Source organism: Glossina fuscipes, unplaced genomic scaffold, assembly GCF_014805625.2.
Source record: "Glossina fuscipes isolate IAEA_lab_2018 unplaced genomic scaffold, Yale_Gfus_2 1, whole genome shotgun sequence".
NCBI classification, from domain to species: Eukaryota; Metazoa; Arthropoda; class Insecta; order Diptera; family Glossinidae; genus Glossina; species Glossina fuscipes.
In genome coordinates, this window is record NW_023998415.1 from 36,788,464 (window position 1) to 36,812,850 (window position 24,387).

Sequence of the window (24,387 nt, forward strand, 5' to 3'; positions counted from 1 at the left end):
TAGGCCAAGTTAAGAAAGTCCACGCAAGCTAAACGAACGCGGTACATGTTTCAAATATTGAGTAAAATTTAGTTGAAATATCTTTATATTTGGTCTGTTGACGGTGCAATTGTCCTAGAGAGACAGGTATAAAAGAATTCTTTAATTGATCAGAAAGAGATATTTATGATGAAAAGAAAGCAAGTAAGCAAATTAAATTCGTTCGAGACCGAATCTTGTACACCCATCACCGATTACCCCAAGAAAATACAAAAGAATCAACAGAATTCTTATGCTCTATAATATGGAGGTGGCGTAGTTGATTTTCGTTGGAGAGGCATGTGGGCGTTGTAGACCTGTCCTTTAAAAAGTTTAGTTCAATTCCAAATTCCTTTCTAAATTTCGGCAAAAGAAGCACGTTTACCAGAAACTCTACAAAGTTGCGCAAACTGACAGATGGACAGACGAACAGGCGGAAATGTTTAGATGCATTCAAGAATTGTAACTGGCCAAGACTTTGTATTCTTTATGGGCTTTTTGAAGCATGTTTCTGCGCGTTATAAAGGTATTGAAAAAATAATTCAACTTTGATACACTATAATATTGCGTAGGCGTGGTCAATTCTTTCCGTTTTTGCATAAAAATGTTGCAACATCGCCCATAAAATATGCGTTCAAATTTTTGTACATTTATTTGCTATAGTTTATGTATAATGAGCAGAAAACCAATTTTTCATTCCTTTTGAAAAACAGAGTTGTTCTTAGTTTAAGTGAAGGTGTGGGCGTGTGTTTCGACCGATTTGGCTCATTTTCAATACCAACTTGCACACAAGAACTTTCAATATTTCTGGCAAATTTGAAAACGATACCTTTATTTTTACGGCCAAGAGAGTGTTTAGAGCACACATTACATTACGGACGGACAGATGGACATACTTAAATCGATTTAGAATTTGATGCCGATGAAGAATACATATACCTTATGGGGGGGTTTCTGATGCTTCCTTCGGGGCGTTGCAAACGTTTTGACAAAATGAATATACTCCTCATCCCTCAGTGATGGGTATAAAAAGAAAATCAGTTCAAGCCAAGCCAAGCAATATTTGTCTATACAACACAAATATATAATGGCTGAGTGGCTTTTAATTCCATTTTATGCACAAATTTATCGTACGCCCAGTAGCAGTTGGTATTAACAATTTGTTGGGCATATATAAGTATGGGATACATAGTCGAGTCTTAGTTATGAATCTCTTATCTCGAAATAATGCATGAACGCTAGTATTAGACTGCTGTCCTCTGCAGTAATTTTCCTCGGCAAGAGTCCGCCAAGACTTCTTCCAATATCGAAATGAGGTCGCTAAGAAAAAGGATAACCGATCATGACAAACAATGATGGTTCAAAAGTGCTACTGATCTGAATTTGAATGTGGTATTTACCGTAACGAGATACCGTCGCCTACATTAACAAAATTACGGTTTAACATTCAAATACTGGCCGAATCATATAGCGACGTGGGAATGAGAATCGTTGTAATGAGGTAAGCATTAAAAGAAGAAAACCAAACGATATTCTTACATATATTGGACGGACATGACTAATTCGAATGAATTTACTCTTGTCTTGCGATGATAGATTTAAAAATTAAAGTCCTCGTTTTTTGTTTTAATCTTTAAATTTCTTCGATTTTTATTGAAAATCTTTCACTTAACAATCTATTATAGCAGAAGGCAACAAAAAAAAAAAAAAAAAAAGTAGTAAAGCACTGATCATAACAACTTAATCTAAGTCAATTGACCACAACGTTAACGTTAAGGAATATTTATATAGAAAAATGTTTCTTTACACTACAAAATGTTCTAATTAAGCGTTAACTATATAGTTTTATGCAAAGAAAACGAAGATGAAGAAGAAGAACAAGAACAATAATCAATCAAAATCTATCAAGTTTCAGGCAGTGAACAATCAATTAATGCTCAAACGAATTATATATGATAAGTTGACATATAAAATATGCTTAATAAATAATTGTGAATTGATTTTTTATTATTAAATGCTAAAAAAAAAATGATACTTCCTCTACCTCTACGCAGTCTATATGAAAATTTTTTCATTTCTCTTACGATTATAGAAAATAAGCTCCATTTTGAGTTCACATAATATCAATTAAACGTAGTACGATACGCAAAAGTCTTGATGGCCCGATTAACATACACCTGAAACTGACGATAGTAGAAAACAAAAATCCTGGCATTCACTGCTCGCCGTTAGACAAATGCTTTTATGAGCACTTACTTTGTAATCTTTTTTTATTTTTTCAAATTTTTCCAAATCAAGTTTATGAGCAAATGAATGCACTCTGAAATTAGATTCGAAGGATTTCGGAGTAATCGTTTTCTAGCCCAAAATAAAGTTTTTGTACTTTTTACTCTATAATTAACGCTTAAATGATGAAATAATTAAATTTTCTTATTATTAACATTAGATTGTAAAATTATGTTCTTTTTGTATAAATTTACAAATATTTTTGTGAAATTTTCCAGCAAAATTTCGTAAAACATTTTGCAAAATTGAAAGTTTTTCAGTTATATTGTAAAATATTTTAAAAAAATAAATATATATATATATAAATAAATTTATTACAAAAAAAAAAAAAAAAAAAACAATCCTCATTTTTTTTCTTTTTTCTTTTATACATAATCAACTGTTAGCAAATCTCATAAAATATTACAAAAATATTTTTTTATGAACGCGCATTTTTAGATTTGATTAGATATGTTCTTGCCTCAGTTAAATATGTTCGTTTGTGATGGCGGTGTTGTTGTTGTTGTTGTTTAGGTAGTGTTGTTAGGGGGTTTTTTCCGTTATGAAAACGTACATATATCAAAAATAAATAAACGAAATTTGAATTTACCGATAACTGCGGGATATTCATTATCTTACATTATTCATTCATTATTAGGTGCTCTAGATGGATTGACTTAATTGTTAAAGTTAGAGAATGCTTTGGAAATCAATAAAAGCGATCATTTTGATAACATAACTTTAAGTAAATATGAGCAGAAGTTTTTTCGTTCTTCTTCTTCTTCTTCAACTCCAGCATACCTGTTGTACCCATTAACTGATCACCATCAGCGGTAATCGCTTTAGGTTACTGAAATAGTTTAATCTATGTTAGCTAACTGTCTTAGCTGTCTTATTAAGTCTTGCTTATCTAATCTACTTAGCTCAGTTAATCTATCCTGTTCAAGTTGCCTGGTCTTATTTATTCTACTTAGCCACGCTAATCTCGTTTACTCTGCTGGGACGAAATAGTTCATCGTATAGGCTAAATAGTCCAGCTCACCCTTAGAACCTTCAGCCTACCTTAACTACTTTACTTTATCTGGTCTAGTTAGGCAAGTTAGTTTGCCTATCAATTCATTCCTTCATTTTCTTTGACTAACCGATATAGTCCCAAGAGTGATCAGACTGACTAATCCATAGTCAAGTCAATTTCATTAAGATGACCTGATGTGGTCTAATTCAATTAGCTCAGATTTTATATCGAATATAGATGATTTGTTGATTTTCAAACGGAACAATGCATGGAACTGATATATAAAAATTTGACAACTGAATAAAACCGTTCGTTTCATTTTCTTTTTATTTTTTAAATTTATTTTAAAATGTTTTTTCTTATATATTATTTAACTACTTATTTTTGTTTTTTGTAATTGTTTCATTGTTTTATATTTTTTAATGCTATTTAAAGTTTTAATTTTCGTTTTAATTTTATGCACTCTTTAAGGTTAATAACGTTTCATCGTTTTTCTTTTAAATTTTTGTATATTTCTTGTCTCTAGTTTTAAGGAATTAATTTTTATTTGTTTTTATGCAATTTTTTTTTTTCTATATATATATATATATTTTTTTTTTTTATATAATTTTATTAAACTTAAACCAATTTAAGGAAAAATGAATATCGTTAACATTTTTATGCAATTAATAAATTTAAATTAATATAAAAAACATATAATATAATTTTATCTTTCTTTTTTTTTTTTTTTTTTGTTTTTTTTTTTTAATAAAATATTCAATAATGATTATTTATACAATTTGCTTTTTAAAAATAAAATTAATACTCCAATTGTACGAACTCTTGTAAAATTTAACTTGATTTCTATGATTTAAAAAAAAAAAAAAAAAAAAAAAATTAAAAAAATAAAAATTAAAGCATTCGACTTAAATCGAATTTTTTGATAACCACCACCTGAAAACAATATAAAATAAAATTAGAAATATATTCTTAATTGTAAGCGTACTCTATAGCCGATCGAAGCCGCAAAATATATTTCTATGAAAGTTTATACCAAAATCTGTAATAGATAATAAATTACAGCCTCCTATATATATATATATATATATATTTGTGATCTGATTAAGATCATTTTTGGGCGTAAACTTTTAGATGCACTACGGAAACGTTTGTACCAAGTATTAAATGAATCTCTGAATTCTGAATTATAGTTCTCTCCCTATTATTAGCTATGTTCTAAGGTAGTATAAACCGATTTGTAAACTGTAGCTAAGTCATTAAGTCAAGATATGGATAGGCGGAATGATTAAATCGACTTTGAATTTTACGCTGCTTAAGAATATTAATTAATAATATCTTGTACGGTGCTATGGTGGCACGCACAACCCACAGACAGAAAGCCTAATCGAATGTGAACCTAGTTTTCGATCTTGCGCATAAAAACTGCACGCAATTGAAGACGACCCTTTCATACACACCCAACTCACAGAATATATTCACTTGAAAATTATTTAATTCATTCTTATCAAGCATAGATGCATCGGCAAATTGATTAGTGCCAGTATGACTTAGGATATTAAAGTGCCTTCCAGTTAGGATATTTATGATGTTATGATAGACCAAGTTATTGGTGCGAATATTTTCATATTTTGTGTTCTTTTTCAAAGATTCTTTAAAATCCATTATAGTAACATAGTGAGAAAACCGCTAAAGCACATGACACTTGAATCGATAGTCGAACATGGCATTTTGGCTTAAAATCTCATCTTAATTGATAACACATCTAGATTTTGTGACATATTCAGGCATTTTGCAGATGAAATTTGGTGCAGTTGGGGGAAGGGATATAAGCGAATCTATTCATATAATTAAACCTGATATCGGTTTGAATTTTTTCTTTCATTTGTACTACATCTAATTTAACATTTAACTAATTTATGGGTACCGTGAGTGTAAGCGTTTCGTAAACTTGTCTGCCTGTGTGTGTGTGTGTGTGTGTGTCTGTGTCTGTTTGTGTGTGTATGGGGGGATTTCAATTACATTTATATCCTTTCGCCCTTGGAAACTTTTGCGAGTTTTCGTCGAAACAGCTTAATAACGAGTTTTATCGAAATTTTCATTAAAATATTTATATATATATATTTTTTTCTGTCTTATGTACACTTCTTCTTCTTTTCAAGGCATAAGTTGAAAATTCAGAGAGTAACAGTTTTTTCTTTTTTTTTGTTTGTTGTTATTTTTTTTTTTTTCTTCTGTTTTTATATAATTCTTTAATTTTACTATTTTAAAAATGAAAAGAGAAATAAAAAAAAATCTTTCTAGGCACTGTTCACTCACTTAATATTATAAATTTTTATACATGCATCGTATAAATGTACATAAATGTAAAAAGACGAAACAATAAAAATGATAATAGCAAGTAAGAAAATCATAGTCGCCTTTAGGGGCGGCGAACTTTGGATATCCACCACCTTAAGCCGCCAGACATATATTGTAGGATTTTACAAGATCGTATTTAAAATTAAAATTTTTCTTTTTTTAAATTTTTATTAAATTGATTGAAAAATAAACAAATATTATAATGGCTATCATTTATGAGATCTATTCAATGAATGCGAATATATATATTGAAATTTTCAATAATTTTCATTATTTGGTGGGCGGTTTTCGTTTTAAATCGACTCTAAAATCTACATAAAAAAAAAATTTCTCCTTTCGAATTTAATCATTACAATTATTGGGATAATAAATAAAAATAGAAGCGAATGAATTAACGTACGAACGAACGGACGAATGAACGGACGAACGGATGGACGGACGGACTTGATTAAACCGTTTAAAATATTGATGCCACAAGTTAAACGATCGCTCGGATTTCTCGGTGGTGCATCTAAACACATACATTGATAATAAGCGTGCAAAAATATGTTTTTTCCTTTTTTCTTCTGCTTCACCTAACAATAGTTAGGTGAAAGGTTATTTGGTATTTAACTATTTCGTTGACAATTTCCTATAATTGATATATATGTTTTTTTTTTTTTTATTTAGTTGGGTTAGGTCGTTTGTTTTTTTTTTTTTTGTGATTTCCGAAAAATATTTCCAAAATTTTGCGTTGCTTTAACGATTTAAGTAAATGACTTCTTGCATATTTTCATAATTTTATTTGCTTATATATCCAGTTGGAATATGCTTATATTTATGTACTGCTTTCCAAGGGCTCGGCAGTGTACAAATTAATGATATCCTTTAGAGAACTCATTGAACCGAATGTTAAAGCAGCCAAACCGCAAATTGCAATAACGATATTCTTCCAAACGATCCAATTGTACGAACCGAAACCAGTATCCCAATGGGTAACTAATTCAATTAGGACCTACAAGTAAATGTATATATATAGATAAGATGTTGTTTATATCGAAAATTCATTTTCAGGTGCAAAAATTGCTATATTTATTATAATGTGAAGTTGGGAAGATTTAAGTCTCTGCTTAAATGTACTGTCAGGCAAAAATTACAACAAAATTCCATAAAATAATTTGTTTTAAGTGATTGCAAACATGGTTTGCAAATTACAAAAATCATTTCCCTTTCTTTTTATTTATTTATTTTTTTGTCTAATTTATCCGTAATATTTTCTCAAAATTTCAAATTAGTCCGCAGCTACAGTCAATGCTCGATTAGTGTAAAGTCATAACAGTTACAGATCTCTACGGCAAGAAGGATGATTAACTTGTAACTTGCATTCTTTGGGTCGATAAATAGTGAAATGAAATATTCTTTATATCAAAAAATGTAGTAAAAAAATCCATTCAGCTCGAAACGTGATTTTAATCGTTTGAATCCGACAATTCTTCCGGCGATCTTCTTGACAAAAAAGAACGGATAGGTTTCAAGTTCTTATGAAATGCTCGGTATATAAAAATTTATGAACAACAATTGGTTGTTGCTGTCAATCAAATGGTTCTCTCACTTTCGCTAGGTAGCATCAAATTTCAGTATTTAATATTCAAGAATAAATGAAAATATGTATACACACATACTTTTCAATATAATCATCGTATTGTATATATTCTTGTCTTATTCGTCATACGCTTCATACTCATTAACATGTTATAAATTGCGTACAATATGGTTGAACTACTACTTTACTCTTTTTAAACTTTCCTGACAGAGTGACGTAATAAGAAAAATTAAATGTCTTTTGGAAACAGACAATGAAACTTTTATGACTTGCCAGCAGCAGAAGCAGGAAAACGCTTAGTTCTAATCTATGTAAATCATTTTGTTATCATCTTTCTGCGAGATGGGTCCCTTAAATCATTTAATTTATATTAAATTAAAAATTGATAAAAAAAACAAATTTTTGTAATGCCTACTCTTTGGACCTATCCCCTTCCATTCGCAAGCCATAAACAAATAAGTAACAAAGTAGCATAAGTCGTACGTCGTAGGTAATGCCATCACTTTGAAGACTTCGAGGTTAAGTATAACTTACCGGGAATATAAGACCCAATATAGAAAAGCAAAAAGCTCCAATTAGACCCATAAACGGTGCTATAGTTGGCACAGAAACAGCCAGGACGACGGCGGCAGTAACAAGTACAGTTCTGTAAAACAATGCAATTAGTAAATATTTTAAAGTGCGGATTGAACAATTTCTAGACTACATTAATTCACTGAGGAACGGAATCTGGAATATCGATCACCTAAACTGAACTTAACTATGTTAAAAGAGTTAAAGATTTTTTTTTTTTTTTTTTTTTTGATTGTGAATCCAATTTTTAGATCGTTAGTACAACAAGGCTGTCGATAAGTTCAAGTTCAGCCTCTAATAAATAATGTTTAATTTTCCTCTTCTCGGCTATTGTGAGCTTATCGTGCCCACTTTCAGATTTGGTTTGTGGCCTTTAAATGAATGAGTATATATATATATATATATATATATATATTTATATATGATGGGTTTCGGCTTTTTATGCAGAATTCCTGTTTCCATAAGTGCTTCGACAATTAAGAGCAGACAGGACTAAACCAGACTCGAATCTTTCTTATAGATCAACTAAAATAAGAGGAATTATGGGGAATATTTGACATACATACATACATACATACACACACACATACACACACACACACACGCATACATAAATCTTACATAATTAGATTTTTTGCTTGGGTGGATAACATATCTTACCTTAGCACGTAATTAACTAAAGTCGGACGTTTAGTGCATTTATCTTTAATGCTATCCCAAACGATTTCAAGGCATACATAAAACTGAAGTCCAAATGTACAAAACACAGCCAAAGCAATTAACACTTTAACAGCTTGGGCAGGCCTTTTAACGTAAAGAGAACAATAATTTAATTTCTCTTTTAAACAAATTGAAAATTTCAATTTTTTTTTTTTTTTCTCTTACTTACCATTCATGAACGGGTAAATTTAAAGTAATACTTTCAGCTGTTTCATCGCCATAACGTAAATAGCCTAGGAAACCAAGGAACATATAAATTAGAGTAACTCCAGACATACCCTGGCTTAGAACACCACAAATGCCTAAAAAGTGTTGAGGATTTTTCATGTTATTTTCTAAAGGCATAACCACACCGATAGCCTCCATCGCGAATATAGTTATGGAAAAGAAAGCCGGTAATGTAGAGACATGGGCGAAGCCACGGCTCTCAATGGGCGGTAAGTCCATAACCAAATAATAGAATGTTATACCCAAGCCTAAACCCATAAAAACATTGGCAATCATTGAGACTGGAGCCAGGTACTTCAAGTTAGGAATCCATGACAAAAGTATAAGCGGTATTAATAAACAGGATATGAGTAAACGCAAAGATAATTGATAACCCAACCAATGCTCCATAACCTATAGATAAATAAACAGAATTTTTTTTAAGAAATGCCCTCAAATTTTATGTAAAAAAACAATAATAAAAAAAAAAAAAAAAAAAAAAAAAAATTGTAGATGAAATGCTTCCGCTTACCTGTTCAAAGTTCTTTGCGACAATTACTGTGTACACGGAACAAGTACCAAAATAGGTAAGAAACAAACCGAAGAGTATGGAGAACTTTGCTATAGGTGCAAAGCCCCGACACCATTTCGGACCATTTTGAAATGAGACTTCGGCTATTTCGGCAAAGCTCATTCTCGTGCGTCTTGTTCTATAATACAATTTGTGGCCACATTTCACCTGAAAACAAGATCAATCAAATTGAAATGAGAAAAAAACCTCAGAATGCAAGCTTATACACACGCACGCACATACGGCCGCGGCCATATGTGTGCTTTGAAAATAATTATAAAGATTTATTATGAAATTTATTAAAAAAAAAAAAAAAAAAAATTACAAATTTTCACTTTTAATTTAAATTATAATCTAAACTAATTGTTATATTATCGATCGTTTGAAAAATTTCATTTTATTATTTATTACATTTATATACTTACCAGTACATAACTGCAATGCGTACAGATAAAGGCAGTAAGTATAGTAGCGAAAATGCCCATTATAATACCCGAATACATAAAAGCTATAGGCATCGACAAAATGCCGGTACCCAGTGAGGCTTTCAACAAATGCGTTAAAGTTTCGTTGTCGCTGCAATTTTAAATAATTAATCGGTTATATATATATATATGCAATTGTAGAGGCCGGACTTAATTTCATACTTACGTTGTGGCATGCTCATTGTCTCGAGCAGCGAACGGATCATAATCCGATGGCGTTACAGCTTGTTCAGCATCTTTGCGTGGCTGAATTTTATATCTGAAAAACACAAAAACAATCATTTTTTCTTTTTTTTTTTTTATTCTTTTCTGTATAGTTTAAGAAGAGTGTGTGCAGTTTCCAGTGTAAAGCAAGGTATATAAACGTCGCCGAATAACGTAACTATGTTAAATGTTTCATAAATCTGTTGGCTTAATACAAGTTTTGTACGTTCCAGAATATGTGGAAAAAGCTCATTACCCCAAAGGTATTTTTTGTAACAAATTTCGGCGGCTTTCCAATTATCAAAAGGACGACATCTTTTTTAGGTTGTTACGCAATGATAAGCAAAGTGAGGAAATTTTTGCAAACATTATACCTTAAAGCTTTAGCAAAATCGAAACTCTTCTCAAATTCTCTTTTGTAGTTTGGCATGTTATAGAATGGCATGTTATATATGAAGAAGAAGGCCCTATGCAAAGTAAGACAATTAAAAAAATGTATTATTCGATGGTTTTTTCGGGAAATTTAGTCATTTGCAAATCAGTTGGTTTCACGCTTCCCTCCTTGGCCAAATGACTTTATAATTAATATGTAATGGCTTGTGAGATGGTAGGTACTCCTTGAAAACGCATTCCTCTCCAACAACATTTCACTTTCTTACGCTCACTCCCGCGCAGAGATGCTCTGCAACAATTTTGCCAGTTCTCTTTCAATGCCTAAAAATATGCTTCGAATATTCCAGTGCAAATATTGCAATCATTGGCTTAGATCTCTTGCACAATTCCTAAAGTATTGCATCTGACTCCCAGTACTAAGTAACAGCAGCTCTCTGTTGCAGCTCTCTGTTGCAGGCTGTGGGATTTCAAATAGAACTGGACAGCTCTACGGATTTGCCATTGGGTTCTACTGAAGTTCGTTCGTCATCGTTTTCAAAGTTGCGAAAATCGAGCTCAAAAGTTTAAATATCACATATATACACTCTTGGCAGAATTTCACAAGTCCACTTTACAAATGGTTGCGATGCGCTTTTAAACCTTCTTGCAACAACTGAAACTCTCAAAAAAAAAAAAAAAAAAAAAAAAATATATATATATTGAGAATTTTTTTCTGCTAAAAAACGATTAAAACAGATGTCGATCTCATTCCCGATACAAATTTTTTGCTATCGCTGTGACACACCCACAACAAAACAACAAAAAAGAGAAAATTTACAATTTCTCCGCATGCATTGAAGGTAAAGGGCAATCCGAGATATCGTTTCAAGGAACATCCAATCTTGCTCGCTTTGCCAACGATTTTCAATCGATTCTACATATGAACTACGTTTAATTTTGTCAAATGAAAAAAGAAACAGAGTACAAAATGTAAACACAAAGATATTGAATCTTTTTTCACTTATCTCGAATTGATTGAAATTTTTCCTTTGCGATAAAGAATTGATATAAACTTACTTTATTTCCATTGATTTATTATTTGTTTCACTCATTTCGATTTCTTTCAAATATCAATTTTTTCTTTCTACTGCTTTTTTAAAATTTTTGTCATGGAAAAAGGTAAAAAAAGGAGAAAAAAAAAAAAAAAAAAACAGAAAACAAGACAAAAATTCTGAATATTTTTAATATCAATATTTATATTATAGCACCGAACTATTTCGATGCACACAACAATTCTTACTAATCTCGGCTGAACGTTGCCTCCTCGTCTTTATAGTGAAATTGAAATTCTTTAGTCAAATGGGGTAAAAACGCAAAATGAAATGTTCACAAGTGTGTGTTTCCTTTTTCTGCTATATTTGAAGTTTTCTGCATTTCTACGCGTGGTCCGACCGTCTGTCTCTGTATATTTCAATGTTGATTAAAGCAGAAAAAAAAAAAAAAAAGCTCAATTAAATCGCTTTGTTTTGTGATCACATTTCTTACGCTAAAGCATAACATAACGTACAATCCACTCCCAATTAAGTTTTTGCTTACAACGCATTTGTTTCATTCAAGCACATAAGCTTACACGTAGACATATAATATATAATACACATCGAGTCAATCTTATGCCGCATATGCTGCCATAAACGGTACATTTGCCGATATGTTTAACGATATAGATATATATATATATATATATTACCTCGGCTTACATATGATCTTCTTTCAATTTGTTAGTGAGCGTAGTCTAACTTGTACGTACATTCATTGTTGACAATCGTATCTTAAAATGGAATTAAATTTCATACTAAATTGCTATACATGTGGTGTAGTGTACTTTTTCCTTTAAATAATGTAATATAATTTTAGGAAATTTTTAATAAAGCACTCAAACTCACATACACGCGAAATACAAAAACTCATTCTCTCTCTCTCTCTCTCTCTCTCTCTCGGTGTCTTTCAGAATTTCGTTGACTATCTGCCTTTTTTTTTCAAAATTTGAAAAATATATATAATATATGTAACACAGAGATATCACCCTATGTCGTCGGGTAATAAGATATGATTATACTGTTTTAAATTCGAGAAATCGAATTTTAAAAAATTTATTTAATATATTTGTCACTTCGTGATTGCTTACAGATATTTTCTCTTTGAAATAATAACATTTTTTTTTTTGTTGCCTGCACAAGGTAATCGTAACAGAGCACTCTTGTCTGGGTTTGTCCATCTCTCTGATACTTTTTGGGATATTTTTCGATTTCTTATATCTGTTAATGTCTCCGTTAAAGATTCTCCTGGTCACACCATTTGAGGCATCAAATAACTTTCCTCGCTAGCATTGTGGAAGGAAGTACAATCTAAACTGGGAACAATTTTCTTTTTAAAACACCAAAAAAAAATTGAGATTGTCCCTCATTACGCGTCCACTCACATATCGTACAATAAATATTCTATAGATAATTGTATAATGAAAATTGGCCACGCCCATTGAATATTTTAAAGTATTGTAATTTTATTTTTTTAATCAAAATGGTAGCAGATATAAACGGTTCACCCATAGCTGACTATGATTTTCTTATATATTTTCTTTTTCATTTTTCTTAAAATTATGAAACTCGTCTAATATAGGGTGTAATCGAACGATCAATTATTCTCACACAAGCGAAAGGATAGATAGTAATGATAGTAGTGAATAAATATACATTTAACGCCCACTTTAAAAGGTAGACTCTCTCCTTGTAATTCCGTGGAAATTCGAAGTAAAACTTTTATATAGAAAACAATATAAACCGAATACAAGACTATAAAATAAGAGTAATAAATAAGTAATAAAAAAGAGATAATAAATAAATAAACGTTGTAATTTAATTATGGAAACTATAAATTTATAAATTGAAAAATGTAAATTAAACGCAAGGTATTTCATAGAAGTGAACACTAAACCACTAAAACACTAAAATAAAGTTTCCCTTTTGACAGCATAGTAGTACATATATATATATATATACATATATATATATACATGTAGATAGGTAGATTCTCATAAGTGAAAATAATGAATTAAAATGAACTAAAACTGGAACAACAAAAACAAATGAATATTAAGTCAATATTAATTTTTTTTTTTACATATTACAGTACAGTAAGACACGGCCCGTTGTTGTGCGTTGTCCTACACTACTCCGCTTAATACATTCATTCATGTAATGACTTTTCAAAATAATGTGTTATATCGGAAGTCCGATTTCAATCATTTTCGATAGCATTCGTCCTTGGGTCGAAACATATCGTTGTACAGAATTTCATCAAAATATCTCAAAAATTGCGGCCTGCAGGTTAAACAGAAAAAACCAAGACGGACGAACGGACAGAGAAGCTTAAATTGCATTATAAAATGATTCGAAATTGATCGGTATAATAAAAAATGCATCTATCTCATGTTTTTCCGGGTGTTGAATACATCCTGAAAAACTTAATTAACTTACTCTTGTACCACAAGTGATGCAAGGTAGGGTGAAAGTCGTGATAGGTTGTTGACGAAGAACCTTGTGACGATATTTTAAGAAAGCTTTCATCAACATCTTCAAAGTATGTATGTATGTGCAATTCAATTTCAACCCTTCGGTTGCTTGTAAAAATCTTATGCGCGACGTTGGGAAGTGAAAATGTGAATGTTCGACCCTGCCAAAGGCAGTGTCACCAAAGCTAATGCTCGACACATGCTGTGAAGAAAAAATAGCGAGATGTTTTTTTTTGATTATCACCATGTGGCGTATGATGAATTTCTTCCAGTGGGGTAAACCTTTAACGTAGAAAATTATTAGAGTTTCACGAGTCATGATTTTAGATCACGATAACACACCTACTCACACTGCAGTGGTTCTTCGTGACTTTTTCGCCAGATAGTTAGCTCATGTTCTTATAAAGAGAGAATGACAACGGTTGACCTGGAATCTTAGGTTAATCAAGAATATATTTATTTAAGGGGCTTTTAGCGCAAGTTTATCTTGTCTGTTCGTTTTGTAATACCAGCGAACGCACTAAGCCAGAGATCGCACAAAATTTGTACCCAGAGATATATACGTATATTTGTACGTTAGAGATATATATTGACCCGATATGGTTAAGAGTAATTATGACTCTCCGTTAAAGTGCGGGTCTTAACAATGACGATGCCCAAGCATTAGAGAGATCCTAGACGTGAATATTTTCACCTCCTCGTGATTCCTGCTGGGCGGTGGACACGCAGGAAAATTTACTTCCCCACCTATTGAGTTGGCCAAATGCTCAACAGTTGGTAGGGAGACTTTCCGGTGTCCGTCGACCAAGTGGAAAGTCTTGGATTATCTATAACTTGGCGACAAGTTTTCTGATGAACAGTTTATGGGTGCACTGAAAGACTATGACCACTTTTTTCACATAGACGATTGCTATCAAGGAAATAAAAAACCAGCCGTTCTTGTTTTTTAGCTGGTTATGTAAAGCACGTCGATATAGTAATAGTCGAGAGCATGGGGCCCAGCAAGTCAGATGTATCGCTGACCCCAAATATATATTGAAGAAGGGAAGTCCGCTGGTGTCCGCTGGGCGATCCGAAGGCAAGAGTGACTATGTCGCGTAAAGTAAGTCTAAATTTAACCTCCACGGGTGTCAAGAGTCCATTCACAAAGTCACGAGTACCTGCGGGTAAATGTGACAGCATTGGTTGAACTGCAGATTGCGAAGATTCGTCGGGGACAAGCGTGCATATTGACATACCATGTGGAAACCGCAATGGAATCTATTATGTCCAATCATCAGTTTGAAAGCAGCAGTTAAGCAATGTGTGAGTCCTGGCTGGTGGGTACGGACCTCCGAGGGTAGCGTGGTGGCCATGGTTTCATCATTCCTAAAGCGAATATTTATAGAAGTAATAATAGGGGCCTCAACAATCGCCAGAGTGGGTTTACTGGGCCGTAAACGATAAATCTATCTGGTGTCTTCAGTTTCTCGCTGGACGGCGCCGGTTACGCAAAATTAACCCGTTTACCCGGTAAAATGTGTAACAGTTACTTACGTTAAGTCAAAGATGTTCTTCTGTCCATTCAACGTTTGTTCATAAATTTGCCATGAATTGAAGTGTTATTATGAGAAGAGGTTGAAATTTGAACCTTAGGATCTTATTTTTGGTACACAGACGCGCATAAGACAAATGCAACTTAAATTCTACGATACATAATTAAAGAATGTTTCTCGCTTTACCTGCCACATTAAGTTTAAGTTGAATTAAATGATTTCTAGACATTATTTGCCTTTTTTATGATGAGCTGCGTTGATCTCTTATCTCCCGCTTACACAATCAAGATTGATTGTTTGAAATCTTACCCATTACTTTGACTGATGTCAATTCGCAAATGCATTAAATAAAAAACGAATTATTGAATCGATTAAAATTTGTAATAACAATTCATCGTCGCAGTCAAATCAATTGCGTAGGAATGTAAATAAAAAGCCAATCAATTATTTGATGACAATAACAAAAACTTATAGACTTTAAACCCACTGCAAGCTAAGACACGTGCATGCAAGTTCCGTTCAAATAATAGATAATTAAGAAATCTGAATACGATTTGAAACGAATCTTAGATACGGAACAACCTCCCCCACCTAAAGTAAACAAACATAATATATACATATATCGAATTCGAATTGCAAGTCGAATTAATTTTTTTTGTATGCAACGCACACAGCATAAATAAATAAATAAATAAATAAATATTGTATGACTTTGGTAAATGCATGTGACTCTCTTCTCAAATGCATTTTCGGCATTTAAGAAAACAAATTGAAAAACGATAAGCATAGGATTGTCTGTCGATGCATATTATTTGGTGTTGCAAATGAAATGTCAAAACAATTATATCGCATCTTATTGTAGACGATATTAAAAGAAGTGCAAAAAAAAAAAAAAAAAAAAAAAAAAAAAAAAATGATGAGATAACCTTATGTTAATTAAAATACAGCGTAAAAAATGACAATGGATTATCATTACAATTTTTAACAGTTATCAGGGCACCGGTAGACGATTGCATGCATGTATGCATGAATGTAATTAATTGTCATTTAATAAAACTGATGCTATAAAATTCAAAGTTTAAAGTCAAAGCCTTAAGATTGACACCACGTCAAAGGTGATCGATCATATGTTACAAAATAAAGTGCGCACTTAACGGAATTGCATTTGAATTTTAACACCAAAGCACCGTTAATCATTTTTATACCAGTCATCGAAGGATGAGGGATTCATTTCATTTTGTTAAAATGTTTGCAACGCCCAGAAGGAAATCTCAAGGACCCCGCAACTTACATATATATATATTCTATATATCCATCTGTCCGTCTGTCCGTCTGTCTGTTATAAACATTCTCCTGGCCGCAAAGATGAAGCTATCGACTTTAAGTTTGGCAAAAACATGGGAGGTTCTTGCATGCACGCTGATCAAGAACACCGCCCACAATACTACGTAAAAAAGCGGACTTTATCGAAGTTTTTTGCTCATAACTCAAAAACTACTTACTATAGCAGATAAATCCTACAAAAACTTCAACGTATATTCTATAGACGATGACGCCAGTACCTCTACAATAGAGTAGAGGTAGAAGGTAGCACGCTTCAGTTCAATAAAAAATCACTCTATAACGTCTCTTCACATGTTGCGTTAGATATTTATTTGTTGATCGACCAAAGATACTTAATTCTTTTGCTATCATTCCCTTCTCAGTGACGACTTCGTTGCGCTAGTCTGATTACTGTAATCAACTTATCCCCGCCACAAAAAGGTAATATTACCGTTCAAGCCCATTCCAGGTTTTTTACGGGTTTTTACACTGCATGTACTGTATTGTATTGCGTCCATTGTCAATTAAACGGGGAAAGTAGTCTTTTCGACCTCAGAAATCGACCTCTTCAAAAATTAATACAGAAAAAAAAAGAAGGAGCTGCCTTTACATCTCAATCGGATAAAGCCTAAAGGTACAATTTTAATGTAGATAAGTTATTTATCTAGGGATTAACTTCAAGATTATATGAAAGTGAATGTTATTTAAAAAATTTCGCACATTGCGGGCAACAACAGATAGGTTGCTCGGCAAACTCATCTCCTGAGCTAATCTAATGATCGATCCATTTTTTTTTTTTTTTTTAAAAGAGAAACATAGAAGGGGAGATAGGAAGATAAAGAGCGAACCGAAGCGGTAGGAATCCAAATAGTTCTCTATCGATCGAAATAAAGAGTGCTGAGAAGCATTATTATCTGGATAGTGGGAGAAGTATTGAAGTGTTTCCTGGACTAGTTTAGCAGTTTTTAGTACGAAGCCGATCATGTGCTGAAAAATAATTTTAATGCATATTTTCAGCTATTGTAGGCTTTTAGTTTTTAGCTTTCACTTCAATTACTAATATTGTGTGCCTTTCAGTTCAGTAATTCATTAGATTTTCAATGTATTATAGCGAACTAATTCGACTAAATCCATTTGAATACATAAATATTCCGTTGATTAATCAATCCGGTCATCTGAGTGCAACTTCGTACTCATTGATATATTTTGATCCAAAGATGAATTCTTTTGAAAACTGAATTGGATCGATTCATATAAAGTTGTATTTTGAAAAAGTCGTTATATAAAACCAAATTGTAGAGAAGGATGAAGAATCGTATTTTGGCATAATAAGTGAACGTGTAAAATTTCCATCGAATCATTTTTTTAAATGCAATCTCTGTAGAACGCTTCTTACCAAAAAGAAAAAAAAAAAGGTAAGAAAATTAAATTCGGTCGAGACCGAATCTTGTACACTCATCACCGTTTACCCCAAAAAAATGCAAAAGAATTAAAAGAACAAACTTCTCATGCTCTATAATATGAAGTTGGTGTAGTTGATTGTTTCTTTTTTCAAAATAAAAGTTCACGTGGACGTTGTAGTCATGCCTTTTGAAAAGTTTAGCTCAATTTCAAACTCTAACTGCAATATGGTTACCACAAATATAATACTACAAAGTTGCGCAAACAGACAGATGGACAGACGAACAGGCGGGCATTTTTAAGTGCATTGAAGAGTTGTAACTGGCCAAGGATTTCTATATTGCATGGGACTTGTGAAGCTTGTTTCTTTGCGTTATAAAAAAGAATTTAACTTTGATAGACCCTAATATTGGATAGGCGTGGTCAATTTTTTCCATTTTGTACATTTATTTGCTATACTTTATGAGTAATGAGTAAAAAACCAATTTTTCATTCCTTTTGAGCAACACAAGTATTCTCAGTTCACGTGGTACTGTGGGCGAGTGCTTCGGCCGATATGGCTCATTTTCAATACCAACCTGCGTGCAAGAATTTCCACTCTTTCTACCAAGCTTGAAGTCGATAGCTTGATTTTTGCGCGCCACCAGACATTACACAGACGGACGGACAGACAGATGGACATGATTAAGTCGGTTAGGAATTTGATGCTGGTCGACAATATATATACTTTGTGGGGTCTTTGATGCTTCCTTCGGGGCGTTGCAAACATTTTGACAACTCCTCATCCTTCGGTGATGGGTATAAAAATAATCATAATAACAAGTAAATAAATAAATACGCCTTCGTATGACAAGAGAATTTCATTTTTATTATTTTATATCTCATCAATTCTCATTCAAGATAATAAATTAATATGCAAAGTTTCCTGTAATAATTTTGAAGCATGTCGACCTATTTTTCTATGCAAAGACGCTCGTGTAAAGTATGGCAACACAAGTTTAATATAAAAAAACAAGTAAGAATATTCTAGTCGGGCAAGACCGGTTATTAGATACCCTACATCACATTGTCTAACAAAATTCTTATTTTTGTTATAGAATACGAAAATTATATCTTGTTTCAATAGAAGGACAAATTTTTCAAGCGCGTATTTATAAGGAAATGGACCTAAAACGCAATGTAATGTAGTACAAGTTTAATCCTTACATAGGGAAGGATCCAAAAATAGGCATATGTGATCAACATTTTGTAAAGTTCATGTTTGTATGAAATTTCTATTATGGGTAAATTTTCATCGCCATATATCCAAACTTTTACTTTTCTGCTCTACAAAGAATGGAATTTCCTAAAACTCCTTATCAGGGTAGAATACCAAAAACAAAAAAAAAAGCCGAAATGATCCAAATTTCGATTACCATTGTCATATAATTTTGATCATGAAGCATTGCAAAATTATAGCGGCTTCGTCGCATGAGCTTGAGTTTTCATTATATGAGAAGGGATTCAAAAATTGCTCCTGTCCGATCCAAAGTTTTCACATCAATTTGGAATGCCGAAATAGTAATACTTAGCCGAGAAATTTTGAAAATTGTGTAATGTAACGACTTTTCAGAATAGGGCAGAATATGGAAAATGATCGAAAAAGTGGACCGATCCGAACCATTTTCAATAGCGTTCCTTGTTCGGTACCTAAACATGACATTGTACCAAATTTCATCGAAATATCTCAAAAAATGTGACCTGTATGTAGCTTGAACACAAATTTACATCGACAAACATTAGACGGACAGAGAGGTTTAGATCAGTTCAAATTATGATTCTGAATCGATCGATTATGACAAAAAGGTTTGTCTTTCTGCGTATTATATCAACCACACACCTTTACCACACAGTGAACAGTGTAGGGCATAATAAGGTTAAGGTATTTAAAGATCGGCTATTGCCGACTTATATCCGATTTAATTTGTTTTTCATATTTTTTATTAATATTTTTTTTTTTCTTCTTTTCGTCTAATTGATAAGAAAATCAAAAAGTAATTGAATGAATGCATTTTCGGTAAAGTGTCAAAAGAAAAATGATTTATTGACGACATTAAAAAACGTAAATTGTTTTTGTTTGTGAATTTTTGTTAATGTTGTTCATGTTATTTGTCAATTTGAGATGATCTAAACGCTTTTATTGCTAATTAAATCTTATTTGAAAGAATTTTTGCTTTTGTCATCTTTGATCTTCGAATTATTTAATTTATTAAAAGAATTTCGAAAGAAATGCTTTTCAGAATGTTTTCAACTAATTCGCTATTGTTGTCATAGTTGTCGACGGCGTCGCCGTTGTTGTTGTTGTCGCTATTGAGTGTTTCATTCCTCTAATTGGCAATTACATTTCATCAATGAAGATACTTGATAAAGACTTACTTGTTATTGCCGCCTAAACCGTCGCCGGGTAAAAATTGTTCCATTTCCTGAGAAGCATGCTTACCACCGCTATCCTATGATATTGACGATCGAAATAAATATTATTGCGTTAATTAAAAGACATAAATAAATTTATTTTAATAACTTACTGATATATTCACCATTTTTGTCGTTATTTTTGTTGTTGTTGTTGTTGTTGTTGTTGTAATTGTAATTGTTGTTTTTATATATATTTTTGTTTTACTCAGTTAGCTTTGATTTACTGGTATGTAAATGTTATTTCAAAAAAAATATATCTAATTGCTTACTGAGGTATATGCTGGCGGATCTTCTATAGAATCTGTAATTAGAGAGGATGAAACGCACATTATTACAACATTCCTTGTGCATTGGCAGCTAAGTTTATAAATCAATAAACTGAACTGAGACAATCAGTCAGTCAGTTAGTGATTTAAACACGTGTTCTTCTAAACTAATGCGCAAATATGTATAGAGTTAAAAAAACAAAAAAAAACATTTTTTCGAAACTTTTACGTTTAATGAAATTTTTCATTTTTTTTTAATAATTTCATAATGAACTTAATTGATATTTGACTTATTTTCTAGAATAATTAATTATTGCCATAATTAAGGACTTAAAGAATATGGTTGATGTGATTGTTATACCCATCGCCATTTTGTCAAAATGTTTTCAACGCCCACAAGAAAGCATCGGAGACCCTACAAGGTATAAATAGTCTTGATCACCATCAAATCCTAAATTGATTTAAGCAAGTCCGTATGTCCGTCCGTTTAATATCTGTTGTAAACATTATCCTGACCGCAAAAATGAAGCTATGGACTTTAAATTTGGCAAAAACAATAGAAGTTCTTACACGCAGATTGGTATTGAAAATGGTCCCAATCGGTCGAAGCACTCGCCCAAAGCATCGAGTGAACTGAGAATACCTGTGTTTTTCAAAAGTAATGAAAAATTCAGTTTTCACGCATTACTCATAAACTATAGCAAATAAATGTACAAAAATTTCAATGTATATGCTATGAGTGATGCTGTTCCATATGTGGCCTCTACAGCAGAAACCTTTAGTTAGAAGAAATCAACTACGTCAACTCCATATCATAGAGCAAGAGAAGTTTATTCTTTTACTTCTTTTGTCTTTTTTTTTTTTTGAGATAAACGTTGTTGGGTGTAAAAGATTCGGTCCCGACCGAATTTAATTTTCCTATCCGCTTTTTTTTTTCGTATCTCTTTGATTCTATTGTTACCTGAACGAGCCTCCTCACCATTCTTTAATCGAAAAAATAATTCGGAAGTTTTGCATAAAATCGTAGCATTTTCGTTGACTTATTTGAATGCCATGTCAGAACATACGCTTTGCAATCTTTCAAATTGACAAATTATCAAAGCAAGTACGTTTCTTTATCTTTTTTCCGCCCTATGAGAATGGTTGGGAATGTGCTTTATGTTGAAGCTGATAGCGGTCAACATTAGTTACCAATTTTTGCTCAGTCAATTAGCGTTAAACTATTTCTCTTTTCCAAGCATTATGTTCCAATTAGGCAGACTACGAGCATTTCCGGCCGTTCCGGGTAGTTTGTAAAAATTTGAACGACATTTATACGAACGTTTCGCTTTGTGATACGGTACGGTAATTCTGTGTCATCATCCGGTTCCATTTCCTATGTCAATTTTTCGAGCATGAACTGAATTATTGGTCGCCAGTTGTACACTTATATAGATATACTTATGTACAGTTATGTACGGTTACTTGCACGGCAGAATTAAGGTTGGAAAAGCATTTGCGTCTTTGTCGCATTGTTTGTCAGTTTAATTGTGCATTAGCTTATCGCATTTTTATTTTTCTTAACTATTTTTTTGCTTTACTTTTTAAATTTACATGCATTGACTTCAATTTTCATCCATGTATTATACATTGGTTGTGTAGATTAACTAATGATATTTACTAAATAAAAGAGAGAGAGAGAAAGAGAGAGGGAGAGAGAGAGAGATTTAACGCCAATAAATAAATTGAAGGAATTGCGGTAAGAAAAAACAATTTTTTTTTTTTTTTTTTTTCGTTTAGTAAATGCTTTTTATCATAAGTAGCCGTAAAATGAATAATGCATTGAAGGACTTTTAAAGTAAATGTCGCTTCAGCAGACAAACAATGTATTGAAATGTAAATAAAGCATAACGAATCTAAAGAACAAAATAAAGACTTTCATATTTGTTATGCGAACTTTTCAATTAGCCAGATAATGCAAAAGGCATTTTTCCCAATAATTCTACTCTTTTGGGTATTTTGGTCATAGTTCATAGGGCTTCGTAGCAGATGTCGATGTTCGATTTAAAGAGAAGGAAAATGCAGTCACACATATATTAGCCAAAGTCATTTTTCTAAATACACTTGTGCGGTTGTTGCAAGTAAACTAAGTAAACTAAATCGATGGATCGACGTAGGCAAATACTTTCAATATTACACGCTGCTCGAAACTATGTACACGTCTTAACAGATCCCTTATTATCACTATTATTATTATTATTATTATTATTATTATCCTTTTTCTTTTTTTTTTTTTTTTTTGAAACGTTACAAATGGTCTGTCAAATGTAACTTATATCGGCATTTGCATGCTGGATGCAAAACAATGTGTAAAAAAAGAAAGAGGAAAAATGTTATCGTTAAATCAGTTTCAATTATTTGTTTACTGAGCACAATTTGCTTTTGTGGGATTTATTTATTTATTTTTTTTTTTTTTTCAAATTTTCGAACAATAGACGTAATAATCGCAAATCATAATAGACTGCTATTCAAGTTTAATTGTAATTGAATTGTGATTTATTGAATTGTGAGACATATTTATTATGATAAATATGTGTGCAAATATAATTAATTTAGATTTAGATTGAAAAAGTCGCGTGCATGCATGTGCAATAAAGACTGTCTAGCAACTCTCTGGCTCTCCGGATTCTCGGGCGTTTTCTTGCAAAGCAAATATATTTAAAAAAGCAATAAAAATATTATAATGGATCACGATCCACAGTTAAATATCCTACACAATGTCGGTTAATACAATTATTCATATAACGGTTCTATATGAGAAGCGAACGGAAAAGTGATCTGATCCAAACCATTTTTGGATGCACCAAAGCTCGCCGAGATATCTCAAAAATGATGAACTATGAGATGAACACACGAATACAAGACGGACAGACGGGCAGACAAGCTTACATCAATGCAGAAAGTAATTATGAATCGATTGGGATAATACGAGGTGGGTATGTCTCGAGTCCCCCTGTCTGAATGTTGTATATATTCGCCCAAATTTAACAGTGGTATAGAATAGGATAGGGTAGGGTCTACATCTAAAGAAGTAAGCCTAGCATATGCACTTTGATATCTACCTTAGATATTAGATTAGAGAAGTACGCTTCAAAGATCTCGTTAAGTACTTCAAATCTTGACCAGTTTCAACAACCCAACGGTATTATTCGAACCCATACCCACGGAAAACAATTTTGCACTCAAATCTTCTCTCACTATAAACTAAATAAAACTAATTAGCTGAATAAATAAGCAGATAACTAAATAACTATCGCACACACAACCAAGAACTAAATAATTAAATAACTAAATAAATAAATAAATAAATAAATAAATAACTATTTAGAAACTAAAAAATATAAATATGTGAATAAAGCCCAATTCGCAGTCACGTGAACCCGGCATATACTGGGGTGAACTTACACAATCGGGACTATAATCGGGACCTG

The 24,387-nt window shown here is 32.1% G+C and overlaps 1 protein-coding gene across 2 annotated transcripts in view; it reads right to left on the minus strand.

Moving 5' to 3' along the window:
* Positions 1-5,830: 5,830 nt before the first annotated feature.
* LOC119632462 (proton-coupled amino acid transporter-like protein pathetic) overlaps positions 5,831-24,387 on the minus strand; it is a 41,195-nt gene continuing 22,638 nt past the window's right edge. Inside the window, exons 2-10 of one of the 2 annotated variants that reach the window (XM_038025381.1) lie at positions 20,762-20,952; positions 20,613-20,686; positions 9,961-10,053; positions 9,735-9,885; positions 9,271-9,477; positions 8,701-9,152; positions 8,472-8,615; positions 7,773-7,884; positions 5,831-6,650 (exon numbers count right to left, since the gene is read on the minus strand). In XM_038025381.1, the coding sequence (XP_037881309.1) occupies positions 6,474-6,650; positions 7,773-7,884; positions 8,472-8,615; positions 8,701-9,152; positions 9,271-9,477; positions 9,735-9,885; positions 9,961-10,053; positions 20,613-20,686; positions 20,762-20,776 (1,425 nt within the window). In that variant the 5' untranslated portion in view covers positions 20,777-20,952 and the 3' untranslated portion in view covers positions 5,831-6,473. Of the gene's footprint in view, positions 6,651-7,772; positions 7,885-8,471; positions 8,616-8,700; positions 9,153-9,270; positions 9,478-9,734; positions 9,886-9,960; positions 10,054-11,447; positions 11,482-20,612; positions 20,687-20,761; positions 20,953-24,387 lie in introns of those variants that run through there. The other variant, XM_038025382.1, reaches the window with a different exon arrangement.